This window comes from Asterias amurensis, chromosome 15 (assembly GCF_032118995.1).
Source record: "Asterias amurensis chromosome 15, ASM3211899v1".
Classification (NCBI taxonomy): Eukaryota; Metazoa; Echinodermata; class Asteroidea; order Forcipulatida; family Asteriidae; genus Asterias; species Asterias amurensis.
This window is the reverse complement of record NC_092662.1, coordinates 36,202-49,630: the sequence shown is the minus strand read 5'-3', so window position 1 is coordinate 49,630 and position 13,429 is coordinate 36,202. Positions and strand designations below refer to the sequence as shown.

General features: G+C 38.3%; 1 protein-coding gene across 3 annotated transcripts in view; it reads right to left on the bottom strand.

Moving 5' to 3' along the window:
* Window positions 1–13,429, bottom strand: part of LOC139948077 (cation channel sperm-associated auxiliary subunit beta-like) — an 81,780-nt gene that overhangs the window by 67,647 nt on the left and 704 nt on the right. For 2 of the 3 annotated variants that reach the window (XM_071946102.1, XM_071946103.1), the window contains exons 2-12: window positions 11,130–11,587; window positions 10,429–10,508; window positions 10,109–10,261; window positions 9,507–9,657; window positions 8,884–9,051; window positions 8,452–8,553; window positions 7,881–8,032; window positions 7,365–7,473; window positions 5,427–5,467; window positions 5,105–5,233; window positions 1,616–1,783 (exon numbers count right to left, since the gene is read on the bottom strand). In XM_071946102.1, coding sequence (XP_071802203.1) covers window positions 1,616–1,783; window positions 5,105–5,233; window positions 5,427–5,467; window positions 7,365–7,473; window positions 7,881–8,032; window positions 8,452–8,553; window positions 8,884–9,051; window positions 9,507–9,657; window positions 10,109–10,261; window positions 10,429–10,508; window positions 11,130–11,220 — 1,344 coding nt within the window. In that variant the 5' untranslated portion in view covers window positions 11,221–11,587. The remainder of the gene's footprint in view (window positions 1–1,615; window positions 1,784–5,104; window positions 5,234–5,426; window positions 5,468–7,364; window positions 7,474–7,880; window positions 8,033–8,451; window positions 8,554–8,883; window positions 9,052–9,506; window positions 9,658–10,108; window positions 10,262–10,428; window positions 10,509–11,129; window positions 11,588–13,429) is intronic. The other variant, XM_071946105.1, reaches the window with a different exon arrangement.

Here is a 13,429-nt window from a genome sequence, read left to right as displayed (position 1 = left end):
GAACAACAAGTTAAGTCTGGATTTTTTGCTTCAAACTGCTCTCATTTAAGCCTCCATAAAAGTGAAGATATTACAACCAGACAAAAAACACACAAAAACCCCCCCAATGTATTTACTTAGAAGACCGACAATCTGGAACAATCTTCCTCTGCCTCTTGTCACTGCCCCACTCTACCAACGTTGTTTTATTGGTCACTACTATGCCTAATCTAAGCATGCTATCCCAACATCGGACTTTGCAGAGTCTCAACATAGAAGTAGAGTGCAGACACCAAGACAAAACAACAATACAAGAAGACCAAGAAGTTCATTTCCCCCATCAGTTCACACCTCTACATGACTAATCACAAGGGGGGAACTTCCAGCCATCTTTAGCCATCATCACCGAGTTTCGTTTCCTGTGTGCTCTCTGTATAGGTCGGTCGTGTCAATAGCGAGACTTGGGGATGAGCAGGTGGGTTGGCATATGGAATTAAAGGTCTTGCTATGTGCTGACTATGTGCTATGTGCTATGTGCTGACTGGGTTGGCTTCAACAACTGATGGGCCAAATTTCATAGAGCTGCCTTTGAGCACAAAGAACATCAAAATGATGCTTACAAGAATGAGGTTACTGGCCAAAATAACATGCCACCTGTACAATTTAAGACTGGTTTACTGCTCATTTCTGCTTAGCAGACAACTGTTGAGCAATCTTTTCTGCTTAAGAAGCAGCTATTTGAAATTTAGCCCTGCAGCCGAGTCCCTTTCTTTCCCATCAATTTTAAAAGCTTGAATACTTTGCTTTTATAGCAAGAAAAAAAGGGACATAAATATGTGAAAAAATATAGACCATGGTTACTCGCTTGAGCAGCTGGATGTAAATTCCTGGCAACACAAATCACTTTTGATAAGCATTCCCTACACGACCATGAATAGCAGTTACCTCTATTCAAGAGTATTCAGCCCACGTATGGATCAAGGTGGCTTAACGGTACTTCCCTTTTTTCAGTTAACCACCCTGGTTAGAATCCTGTTGCCAGATCCAATCTGCAATGATGTCTTTATGTGGGATATTAGTACCAGGAAGATCATAAGGGATGTTCCTACAACTAAAGCTTTTCCCATTTTAGAAAGGGAAGGTATAACATCGGTTTAAGAAGGAGTAGTACTCACTCAAGACGTACAAATTACATCGGCTCATATTGGTTGTATTGTATGGTATTGTTGTTGTTTTTTGTGTCTTTTGCAACCATAGGCAAATGAACATTACATGTGATGTGTTGGTGGGTGCTTTTAAAAATGGCATACAGCAAGATAACCCATGATAAGCAGATGGTGTATAGGGTGTTTTTCGCTGGTTGATAACGCAGTCAGGTGGAGTTGTTTTTCGCTGGTTGATAACGCAGTCAGGTGGAGTTTAAATAACAAATTAATCATTTTATGTCATGATGTACACAAATACGTACGCAGTGTCACCAGCTTAATTAAAGAGCGCCACCATATTGACATTACAGAGTGCAAAACCAATCTTTCAAACAATCATATACATTTGCGTGAATGATTGCATTCTGTTAGCCCAAGTGGCTTGTCTGCTGCCACAAACAGTTTCAATGACTGAACAAAATCTACCCTACCTGATTTCCATACACGAATATCTCATGCTCCGTTGGATGAAGACACATCGCTTGACCGTGAGCAGGATAGAAGGTTACTGGGAGCTGGAAGGGTGGGTAGTGAGAGCGGTTGCTTGCGTTACCATCCAGAAGCTGGCTAGCACTGAAGGTTCTTACCGACTTGGAAGCCTGTTTAATAATAGTTAATAATAATACAAACTTATAAAGCGCATTTTCTGATTCAAGAAATAACTAAATACACTACAGTTCTCTTTTTGACTCTTAGTCTCTAAACAAACTACATGTTCATGAAACTTTCAGCCAATAAGAGGTCTTCCTTCTTTCATCAGTGAGGGCACTGTTTACACTTGAAACCAAAGATGCTCTTACACTGTGGGAAAATTGTTCCCTTTGTCTTTGGTGCCAAGTTTGAACTTTTGTGATTTCCCTAGTGACCGAACTCTAAAGTTATGATCTGGGCCCCGATTTCATAGAGCTGCTTAGGCAGCAAATATTGCTAAGCAAATATCTGCAAAGCATTAATAAGCAGGATACCAGTCACAAATCAAACATATCAAATGTTATTTTGGCTGGTAACCTTACTCTGGTCTGCATAATGTTGTTATGCTTTATGAAATTGGGGCCCTTACAACAGGATCTCAGTACAGCTTAGTAACAGTGGGGACTTTTTGTTGCAGATTGGATTCTACAGTGAGTAATGTCAGGAAGTGATGAAACAAGGTTGGCAATTAGGAGTTTTTAAGGCTTGGAAAATCCCAGGTGCTTGCTGCCGCCAGTAATTAAAACTAATGTGGCTTGCCAAAGACCCAGAAAGCCAGCTGGGGGTGCCTTGGATGCAAGTCAAACGAGTATCGTTAGCTTCAAGGATGATGTAGGAATAGAGTAAGAGATGACACAAATAATTAGATTTCAATGGAAACAGTCGGGAAAATGATGTTTAAAAAAGTGTGGAGAACAAACTTAGGCAATGATATTTTGTCACCTGGAAAAAGAAGTAACTTTTATTGAGACTACAGAATTAGCTGTTGCAAACTGCCAGCCAAAAGGACCTGCACTGTATGGTATAAATGCAAAGCGTAGTTAACAGCCCGACATTTCAACCCTATCAGAGTGTTTCTCAAAGGCTGGTCAGGTTGGTGTAGTGGTGTGTTGCCTCGCCATCGACATAGGACCCTGGTTCGAATCACACTGAGGGCACTATTTGGAAAGGGTTTTCAGCCCCAACTCGACTGCATGGGTTTTCCCCTCATACAACGGTTCTTGGCTGTATAGTGAATAGGTTTGATTTTCTGGCTTCACGTCTAGAATCAATAAATGAACTGACAAATGGAGGAAGGCTTACACTATTTAGCAGCCAGCTTACAGACGGCTTTCGACTGATAATAAAAGGGAGATAAACTGTCTCCAGTCCGAGGCAAATTGAAAGGCACCTAATAGGAACAGCAATTGGTTGTTGTTGGTTCCTATTACATCAAGCTGGCACCGTCTGCCCTACTAATCAAAGACTCAGGATGCTCTGGAGGTCAGTTTATGGAATGATTAAGAACCCAAGAAATGATTGGTCACTTTGATGGCTAGTTTTAGGGTACTCAAAGTTTTTAAAGAGAATTTTCCAAGTTTGTGCTAAAGTAGGATTTGAAACTTTGCATGGTGGGAGTATAATCAGGTGAGATTTGCGCTAACACCATCAAGTGGAAATCTCTTGTGGGCGAGTGTTGGTTGTGAAAATAACCAGTGGTTATCAACTTAACGGTTTCAATCAGTACGCTCTGATTATCTTCAGCAAGTTTGTGCTGTTGTTGCCTAACTCCTAACAACATGTGGCAATCATGGGGCATTCAATTATTCTTGTGTTTAAGCATAAGCCATTGGAATATTGTGTGTTGCTGTTTTGCTCACTTGGTCCAATGTGTCAGTTTGGTGTGAGGTGCCGGTTTGGGCCTAATGAGTTGGTACTGTGCTTTTAAAACAGGTTTGATAACTTCTTGTTTGTCTGAATCCACTTACTAGGGGTTACAAAGGGGCATACAAAAATAAAAATAGAGGTAGCATGATAATAACATGGTGCGACCATACTAATTTCAAATCTGGTTTTTAGTGTGATATTAGTAAGAATAAATGTAGAACTTGGTTTGGAGCCGGAAGGGTCCCAAGCCTTCACATAAAGCACGTGACATAATGTCTTACCAACAGGATTGTGACACATCTGTTCTAAAAATATTACCATTTATGACCCAAATTTGTGACAAAAATTAAAAGAGAGTATGTACCTGCGATGATTTAGTAATAGCTGAGAACATCCAGTAGTAAAAATAATGCAGGATCTTGCATTGGCTTCAAAAAACGCCCCGGATTAAAAACCTTAACAACATAATCACCCTAGTCAGGGAGGTACTAAGATAAGAATGGAGCAATAGGTTAAGGTCAGTTCATTTTAGGTTTAATCTTTAAAATATGACACTTAATAACAGTGAAGCATAATTCCTTAAGGGTTTCATAATGTCTAAAAAAATAAATGATCATAAAAAAAACTAAATGGTGAGAATCACCGCAGCTGTTGATAGTATAATCTGTTTTGGAAAAAGATTCCCTTCGAAGTTATATGGTGTAAATACTTCTTCACCCCCTCCCAAAAAAAACCCTTTTGAATCTTATAAACTATTCCTGATAGTTTCTCAGATTTCGGAAGGTTGGTGTACATTGATGGATGCTGCAGCCAAAGATGAGGTTGGAACACGCTGTCATTATTCTAAACAAGTATGGATTCATTCAATGATCATACCTTCAAGTATAAAAGTGCAGATTTTAGTAATTTAAGACACTCAAATGGCTTTTTATGAAAATCTTTTGATCAGCCGTTTTTTACTATCACTGGGAGGAAGTATAATCAACTCACTAACCTACAGTGTCCTTGGGATTAATACCGTAATGACATTATCAAAGTACACAGTCATTTAGCAGCTTCATTAATAGGTGCATCTCCCAGAGGGAGTAGGGAAAGTAAAGCCAAGGCCCGAAGATGACCATTCACTTTTCTCAGCAATGATCGGTGACAGATTGCGGGTGAAAATTACCATAGTCCCACATGGAAAGTTTAACATCAATGCCATTCATTACACAGAGTTATGAGTATACTTCCTTGTTCTTACTAGTGTTTGGTCAGCGGAACACTGTTCAGGGCATCAAGGGAGAATCTTCAATTCGTTTCAGTCAAGTTAATGAACTAGCCAGCCCGATAACTTGGGACTAATAATAAATAATAATAATACAGCGCCTAACATTAACAAAGGGAGGGCAACACAAGAACAAAAATAAAACCAGACCAATGACAGGCTAATAGAGAAACAAAAAGAGGAGCAAATTAGGACTGAGTTTTGCCTGGTGTTTGGTCAGCAGAACACTGTAAAAGGCATCAAGGGAGAACGCTGCTTAAAGGCACTGCGTGTAAGTCCCTTTAAACCACAAGGTTGTTGCCTTACTATATTGTACCTTAGTTTGGTGTAGCGCAACAAAGCTATCAGTATGGTGGTCATAAAGAAGATTCTGAGATTGGCTCAAGATACTGCTTGGTGGTGAGATCGTCCAATTAGAGTAAGGTGAAGAACTCAGAAAGATGCCCTAAAATTAAAAAAGCAATTCATAAAAATCAAGAACAGTCAATTAAATATTTGCATCAACATGACCATAGTGGCCCTGTACATCAATTTAAAGTGGACCTATACAGGCTTCAACAAACATTTGCCCCATAAACTTATCAAAAGTGATTCTAACATATAAAACAAGATTTCATTGTGAGCTTATACCTTCTTACCTTCTCACTGCTCTCATTTCCTATCATTATTACATATGCCTCTGGAAAAAAACGTAAAATGAACTTGAGTCTCTGATTAAGTTATTTATCATAAACACATCTTTACACGTTAGTTTGTTAAACATAGTTTTCTTGGAAGTTGCGAGAGATTGCCCCATGTGTATTCTTCCCCCAAATAATGATGTACAAAAGAACAATTTGTGGTAACACCCTGTATATATCTATTTACTGGGTAGATTATGTTCATTTGAGAACTTGCTATAATATTTGCTGGGTAGATTATGTTCATTTGAGATCTTGCTATAACACTTGTTGGGTAGATTATGTTCATCCCAGAAATTGCTATAAAACACATAGTTCTCCAGAAGACGATCAGAGCATACTTCTTGAAACGTCGAGTTAGAAACGGTTCTTGAAACGGTTCTTTTCAGAACCACCCCAACTAATCTAGAGATAGCTTTAACATGGTGTTACCGCAAACTCTTCTATATCTGATTTCCACCATGCAAAGTTTCAAATCCCACAAACACATAGTGCTATACATTGATACATTGATACCTCACCATGCAATGCCTAAAATCCTGTACATGTCCCATCCCCTTAAAACAACCAAGTGTAACTGACAGAAGTGCTGATTCACATCATTAATTGAAGATTTGTGATTCACAATTTTTGAAATAATACTTGCATAAAAATGACAGTGTTTTTTGGAGGGAGGGCTGGGGGACTGTATGTCCCTCAGAAGCATCTCTAAATCCCGAGTTGGATGCTGGTTGGGTTGATAACCCTATCACAGGGGTTTCCCTTAACTTTTTTTTTCAATCGCCCGCCGGGCGAGTTCACCAAAATTCTCGATCGCCCGCAGGTTTTTCACTAGCCCACATGTAATTATACACAAAATTTTCAAAACGAAAAAAAACAAAAACAAAAAAAAACCACGAAAGTGAAGCCCTTAAAATTGTTTTTTTTGAGGATTTTATATCTGAATTTTTACCTTAAACTATCCCTTTTCCATCAACAACAACTTTAATGACTTCGTGGTTAGGGGGTCGGTTGATTTGAACATGTTTTGAACTCCGTTTGCAACAAAATCTTCATGAATCAACGATCAGTCAACAACGCACATCGAGAAATAATTAATTAATTGCCCCGTAACGCCCTCTGTTGGCAAAAGTTGTCCATTTTATTAGTTGTCCAAGGCTGTACATTGTGCACAGTCTGCAGTCATTATGCACAACGTTCGGCAATTCTTTACTCAGTTCATGAACATGTACTGCATTGAAGTATAGTCAAGAACATAATGAATATGGAATTTATTAACAGCCATCAACGGCCAATCACAGCGTGCAGAGATTTGGTCAGAATCGACTTTGGACGACTGTGTGCGTTGTGTATGTGCTGTGCATACTGCATGGATGTACCACCAGTGGGCGACCGTGTACTGTGAGGATACTTGGCACCATGTGGTTTGTGCATCGTGTTTTAAATTGATTGTACGTGTTTTCTGATACGAACGACAGCAATTCCGGTCCCGATCACGACAAAATTAAATCTAGCAAGTTTCTAGAATTGTCAAACTTACTAATTTAAGAGCTTTAGTAGAAGTTTTCAGTGGGATTTTGCCACTGAACCCTCATTTATATGTGAAAAGGAAAAATTATTTGACCCGCCCGGCGGGCTAGTGAGAAACGGTTTTCAGTCGCCCGCCGCTATTTTCACTCGCATTTGGCAATCGGGCGACCACTAATTTCGAACCCTGCATCAGTGTTCCCCATCCCCCCTCCCTCCTCGCCTCCCCTCCCTTTGTGTGGGTTGGAAGGGAGGATACAGATATATGTTTGAGTTTTTAACTCAGAACCAAAACTACTCAACCGCAATAATTCCACCATGCAGTTTCAAATCCTTTGAAGAAAAAATGAAAAAAGAAGCACCACTCACCTTGGTCAGTAGATGATTTGTAGTAGCTATCATGGCAAACTGGCGTATGGACAAGATGGAATGAGGAATATGAGATCGAGTTGTCCAAATCAATCTCACTCCAAGAAACCTGTGCCAAAAAACAAAAGTTTGCATATAATATACCTGGACCATTAAAAAATGTTGCATAATTTACGACCAAGCTCCTCATAAATTTTGAACTTCCGCTGTGTTAAGGAAAATACTAAAATTAAGAAGAAAGAGTTTTAAAAAAAAATGTCAAAATATTTCACGTGTCTTGCAGATAGCAAGCTTTAATTCTTAAAATCTGAAACTCCTTGCAGGAATTGACCAGCCTCCAGCAACCCTCCCCTGACCCCCCACACCCCCCCCCCCAAAAAAAAGAAAATCCCTGAAAACCTCAGTACAAAAGCACAACTACTGTCAATGGCCAGCCACTCACACTGCACTTTGACCAATCGTACTTAAAAAGAAGAAAACGATAAAACAAATCATAAATCTTGGGAGTCAACTTACCTGTCCCTGGGCGAAGGTTTCAATTGATGAAGTTGAATCATCCGATAAGTCGTCATTTGGGAGTTGACCAAGGAAAAGACCGTGTGTCGTCAGTAGAAGCAAGGATGGATCAGCTGTCAGCACCAGGTCAAGTAAGGTTACCTCTTCACAATCTTAAAGAAAAAATTACACAATAAATTATAAAAGAAAACATGGATCTTGAGCCATTTATGGCCGTCAGGTTGGTGTAGTGGCATCTTTCCTCACCTTCCACCTCGTAGGGCCCTGGTTCAAACCCCCTTTAGGGTACTACATGTATGTGGATTGGGTTCTCAATCTCCCGTTTTCAAGGGGGGGCTGGCACATGCTCAACAAAAATGTCCAAACTTATAGCGATACAGAGTCCCAAAATGTAAGAATTCATACATAGCTCACATTGGATCCTTATAGTATACAAGTAGGTGACCCCCCCTTCAGCGTGCCCCCTCCCAAAGTCAAAAGCTAGACACTCCCCCACTAAAAAGCCCTAGCTTTGCCGTTGTTACTGAAGCCTGACCTATGCTTCTGAAACCACCCAAAAAGCACCTCTTACCACTCAAAGATACCAATTGGCAGAGCTGAGCTGTCACATTGTACCAATGCGTCGAGTTCTCGTCCATTTCAAAGTTTTTTAGTGTTACCCCAATCACAATGCCTTGATACAAAGAAAGGAAAAAACATATAAATAATCAAGAAACACAATAACATCTGAGAATGTACAAACAAGAAGACTAGAGGGCGCTATACCAGTGTTTAGTTTAACAGGGTCCAAATTGGGGGAGGGTGTGAACTGAAAACAAAACATACTGATTTTTAGTCATTGTGAAATCAGTTGTAGGTTAGTGGGATTCAAACCCATAACCTCTTGAGTGCAAGTCCAGCTGTCTACCCATTGGACCACAATGTTGCCTTAACTCAGAACTTGCTGATAAAGGCCCCCAATAACTCTCTGATAACTTAAAGAACAAGGAAGTTCATACTGTACCCTGTGCCTCTGATGTTGTGTTATACACAAGTCCAAGAACTGCAATATCAGGTGAGCATGGTGCTGTTGCCGAGTGTAGAGAAGCTGCACTGTCAACTAACAGACTGGGCTGGGCAACTTCTCCTGCGGCTACCATAGGATCTCCAAGCTTAGTGTTCACAATGGACACTGGTGAGCAAAAACAAAAGTCAGTGTTTTCTGTTATGTATAAGATTTTTTTTAACAGAGAAGATACTCGAGTCCTGAAATGCTGTTTAAAACCGGGTGGGTCGTGTCAATGCGCTAAAAGACAAAGTCATGTTTTAACATTCCATTCCTTAACGGTTTATCTTTGTTCAAATGCATTGAGCACCTCATTGATTGGCGGATCTGTGCACTATAAGAGTCTAATATTAATATCATTAAGTAGGATTACAAACTTTGTATTGTGGAAGTTTAACAAAGAGTTGTTGCAGTTAACAAAATGTGAACATATCTTTCTGACAAGTGTTGGATCTAAAAAGAACCGGTGGTTAATGACTCAAGGAAGTATGCTCTGATTGTCGTCAACTTCAGGACAAAGCTGGACTCTGTTGCTGGATGCTGCTTAAGTTCTTAGGTCAGTGGTAAGCGAAATGAAATACCTTGAGTGAGATCCAGTAATGATGTAGCTGTTTGTAGGAATTGTGTTGAGGTGTCCAGACTCACCAGGGCAGTCCAAGCTTCTGAGCCACTATGCGCTGTAAAGATTTCCTCCTTGGATGAAACAAACTGCCATACCCCTAGTGTGATATTCTAGAGTACAAGAAAGACCCCAAATCAGAGCATGTTGAATTTATCTATATCTTTTCTGTTCTTTAAAAGTTCTTTATACAGTTGGTAATGATTTATGATGGTAAGTACAGCAGCTTTGGATAGTATAATGCATTTTGAGAAACGTTTCACTTCAAAGTACTACGACTATGTAAAGATATTACACTTTTTCCCCCCTTAAAATTTGCAGATTGTGTATTCAAATAGGGATTATTCATCCTACGTGGATGCTCCATCCGGAATTCCAGAGCAATATCTCAAAAACCTGACAAATGTTTAAAAATAAGATGTTTTTTACAGCAGTAGGATTAAAACAATCAAACTAATCCACATCCACATAACAAAGGTATACACCATCTTTAAAGGTAGGGTTATTGATTGTTTTGTTTTCACTGTATTGCTAACTATTGAAACTATAAATAAAGATACTTACCCATGAGTCAAGTGGAAAGTGAAGGGTTCGAATCCAGGTGGTGTTCTTGAGGGTCACACTAGGTGCCAATCCCATGGAGCTAAACCCGTGCCCAATGGAACGGGTGTCCATGCTGTTGTGGCCAACATCAGGAGAAATCTCACACAGGAATACCTAATGGAGTGATTAAAAGGGAAGGTATGCTTTTGTTAATCATAGATAATATAGATAAATGGTCTTTTTAGAACTGACATGTAATTCTTGAAACTGATAGACCACGGGCACAGAACAGCCCTGTTTGAAGTAAATGAAGGAGGGGGCAGAATTACAAGCAGACTTACAATTTGAGTTGGCTCTATGTAGAATTTTCCATTCAATGAACCAACGTTCTCTCTGTGCGATCCAACTGATAAATGATAACCTGTGTTCAAAGAAAACAAAGGTTTAGACATACCATACAAATAACATGTTAAGATAATAGGCTCAACCGTTTTTTTAGTGACCTGCCATCGAACTGTAAAGGTAGAATGCTAGAGTAAGAGAGAAAATATGAAATTATTATTCTCTACCCAAAATCATTGAAGCAGATATTGTCTTCAAAGTATTGCATGCAATTTGTTGCTGGTAAACAAGGGGGAAAATTCATTGGTGGGATGGTGGGTCAGGTCTTGAAACACTTTGTATTCTGACTAGTAAGATACTGACAAACAGAGAGACTGCCAACTTAGGGCTAAATAGCTGTCTTCTTGAGTGCTGGCAAAGGTAATCCAGAGGTCGTTGGTTATAATCCTGCTCTAGTTAATTTTTCTGTGTTCAACCACAAAACTTTAAGAGGATTTTATTTCTCAAAAAATGTAACAATTGTTCTTTATTCTTTTTTTCGTTGATGTAATAATAGATCGTGCAAGTTTCATGCATTTTTCTAGAATACTTGGGACCACTTTGGTCGCCCGCTTGAAAAGTGCATTCATAAATGGGTCCCAATAGACTTGCATATCATCAGACAAGCATATTTTTTGCAGCATAGAATACTGTTATGTACCTGATTTAGTTGTGGTATGGCCTGAGCTTAACACTCTTCCTGAGATTATCAACAGTAGAAAAACTGAGCAGTAACAACATCTCAGCATCATAACTTCTAAACTTGTCCTGCTCGTACATCAAAGTTAGTTGCAATAATGTTTTGCAAGAGTCTGTTCTCTCGGCCAAATCTTGAGTGTAGTTTATGTTCAGTAGCAAACTAGAACCATATACCAGAGTCAGGGCATGTATAGGCTAAGAATACAAACTCATCAAATTTCTTAAATAATTGGTTTGACTTCATGTTTTTTAGATGACAGGAAAATGAATGAGTTTGGGGGCTGGTTCTGTTTGATCGATCTCAGTAGTGGCTACCCTATGGTCAAGTTTTTCTTCTCATTGTTGGGAACAAACAAAACTGTGCTCATTATGAAGATATTGCACAACACAAGGAGGAAATCATCCCAACTCCAAAGATATCTGAAATGATAAAATAGTAGTTCAATAGTTAATTTTATTAATAAGATTAGTAGTTGCGCTGACTAGACTTTGGTTCAGTTTAAAGGGTATGTACTTTTTCCTAACAAAAAACACAATGTCCACAGATTTACATTAAACTTATACAGTTTTAAAATTATGATAGTAGAAAGCTTCCCTTGAAATTTTACTTACTGAGGTGCTGCAGTTTTTGAGAAATGAGTAAAAGTAATAACTTTCGTCTCAGTTTTAGCATGTAAAAACGTATTAACCAGTTATGCTATGGTTTTGGTATAATATCATAACTGGTTAAGGGGATTTGACTTTGCATGCTAAAATAATTTTAGTCTCATGAGACCAAAACTATTTTGTGACTTGTTTTACTCATTTCTCAAAAACTACACAACCTTAGTCAGTAATATTTGAAGGAAAGCTTTCCACTATCATTATCTTCAAACCCTGTAAGTTTAATGTAAATCTGTGGACATTTTGAAAAAGTAGCCGAATCCTTTAATAGAGCTGCTTTTAAGCATTAGTTGCAATGACCGTTATGTCCATCCTTCCGACCATTGGGAGGATAATAATATGCTCATCGCAAACTACTTTTAAACCACAAAAAGTAGCCAAAAACAACAAAAATTCAAAATGATCAATACCAGCCTAAGAAGAGTAAGATTACCAGCCAACTATCTATTTTTTAGCAGAGATTGAACACAACATTAGTACCCTGCTTGACGCAAACTTAATTGATACAGAACATTTTAAATTCTCAAGGATTCTTTTAGAAAAAGTATCCTCCCTTTACCAGTTTTCACGCTATTATGCCTTTTTCTTTGAACTGGGAAAAATATCAACCGATGCCCCAAGTACCTTCTTTTGTTAATATGAAGTATGCAAACATATATTAAAACTTGATGGACATTGAAATGTTCACACTACACACCGATCTTCGATGACTTCAAATGGCCCCATTTGTTTTGAATTTTTCTTGTTTTCACGGCAAACAAGAAAGCATGGTTTCCCGGTGAAGCCATACATGGAAGAAACATCTACAGTGACGACAAGTGTTCTTTGAGACTCTGTGTATGACTCTATAGCCAGCAGTTGTCTTCGTTTTATTCAAAATATTTTTTAATGAAATTTTAAAATTACCATGGTAATTTGCAAAAAATAACAAAAATAAACAATTTAATAAAAAGTGTGAATATAATCATTGGCTTTCAAATCTGATTTTTTTTTTTCTTAAAATGTATAATAAAGCGTATAAATAAACAGTGATAATTGAATCAACAAGCTGATCGTTTAAATTTTAATATTAATAATAATATTGATCGGAGGGTTAAAAAAAAAAATCTCCAAAAATATTAGAAAATTATATAAGGCACATGGCTTCTTTAAGCCTCTGTATTTTTTTCCCAGAATGCTCAGCAAAATATTCAGTCACATGATTTGATCATCATGAATTGTGAATTGAAATAGCGTTTGATGAAACTTTCGGTGTGCAAATATTTTGTATATGGCCTCCACATTATGACATATTTTTGTACCTTGTAGAAATGCCTAAAATACCAAACTTTTTGCATTTACAAGTGCAAATATCCAGTGGAGCCTTATCTGTTTCTAAGTTTTGGTCAAGGGAGAGGAGACTCTTTGCTTGGCAAATAAAACCACATAATTTGTATCTAGGGACGGTTTACATCGCGCACAGAGAGGTAAAAGATTTGCCACGATTTTAGGGACACCTCGATAACAGGACCTCCTACGATATAAGGCCAAGTAAAAAAAGAAACATAATATTTAATAATATTTATTCAGGCAATCACATTTACAAGCACATATACATAC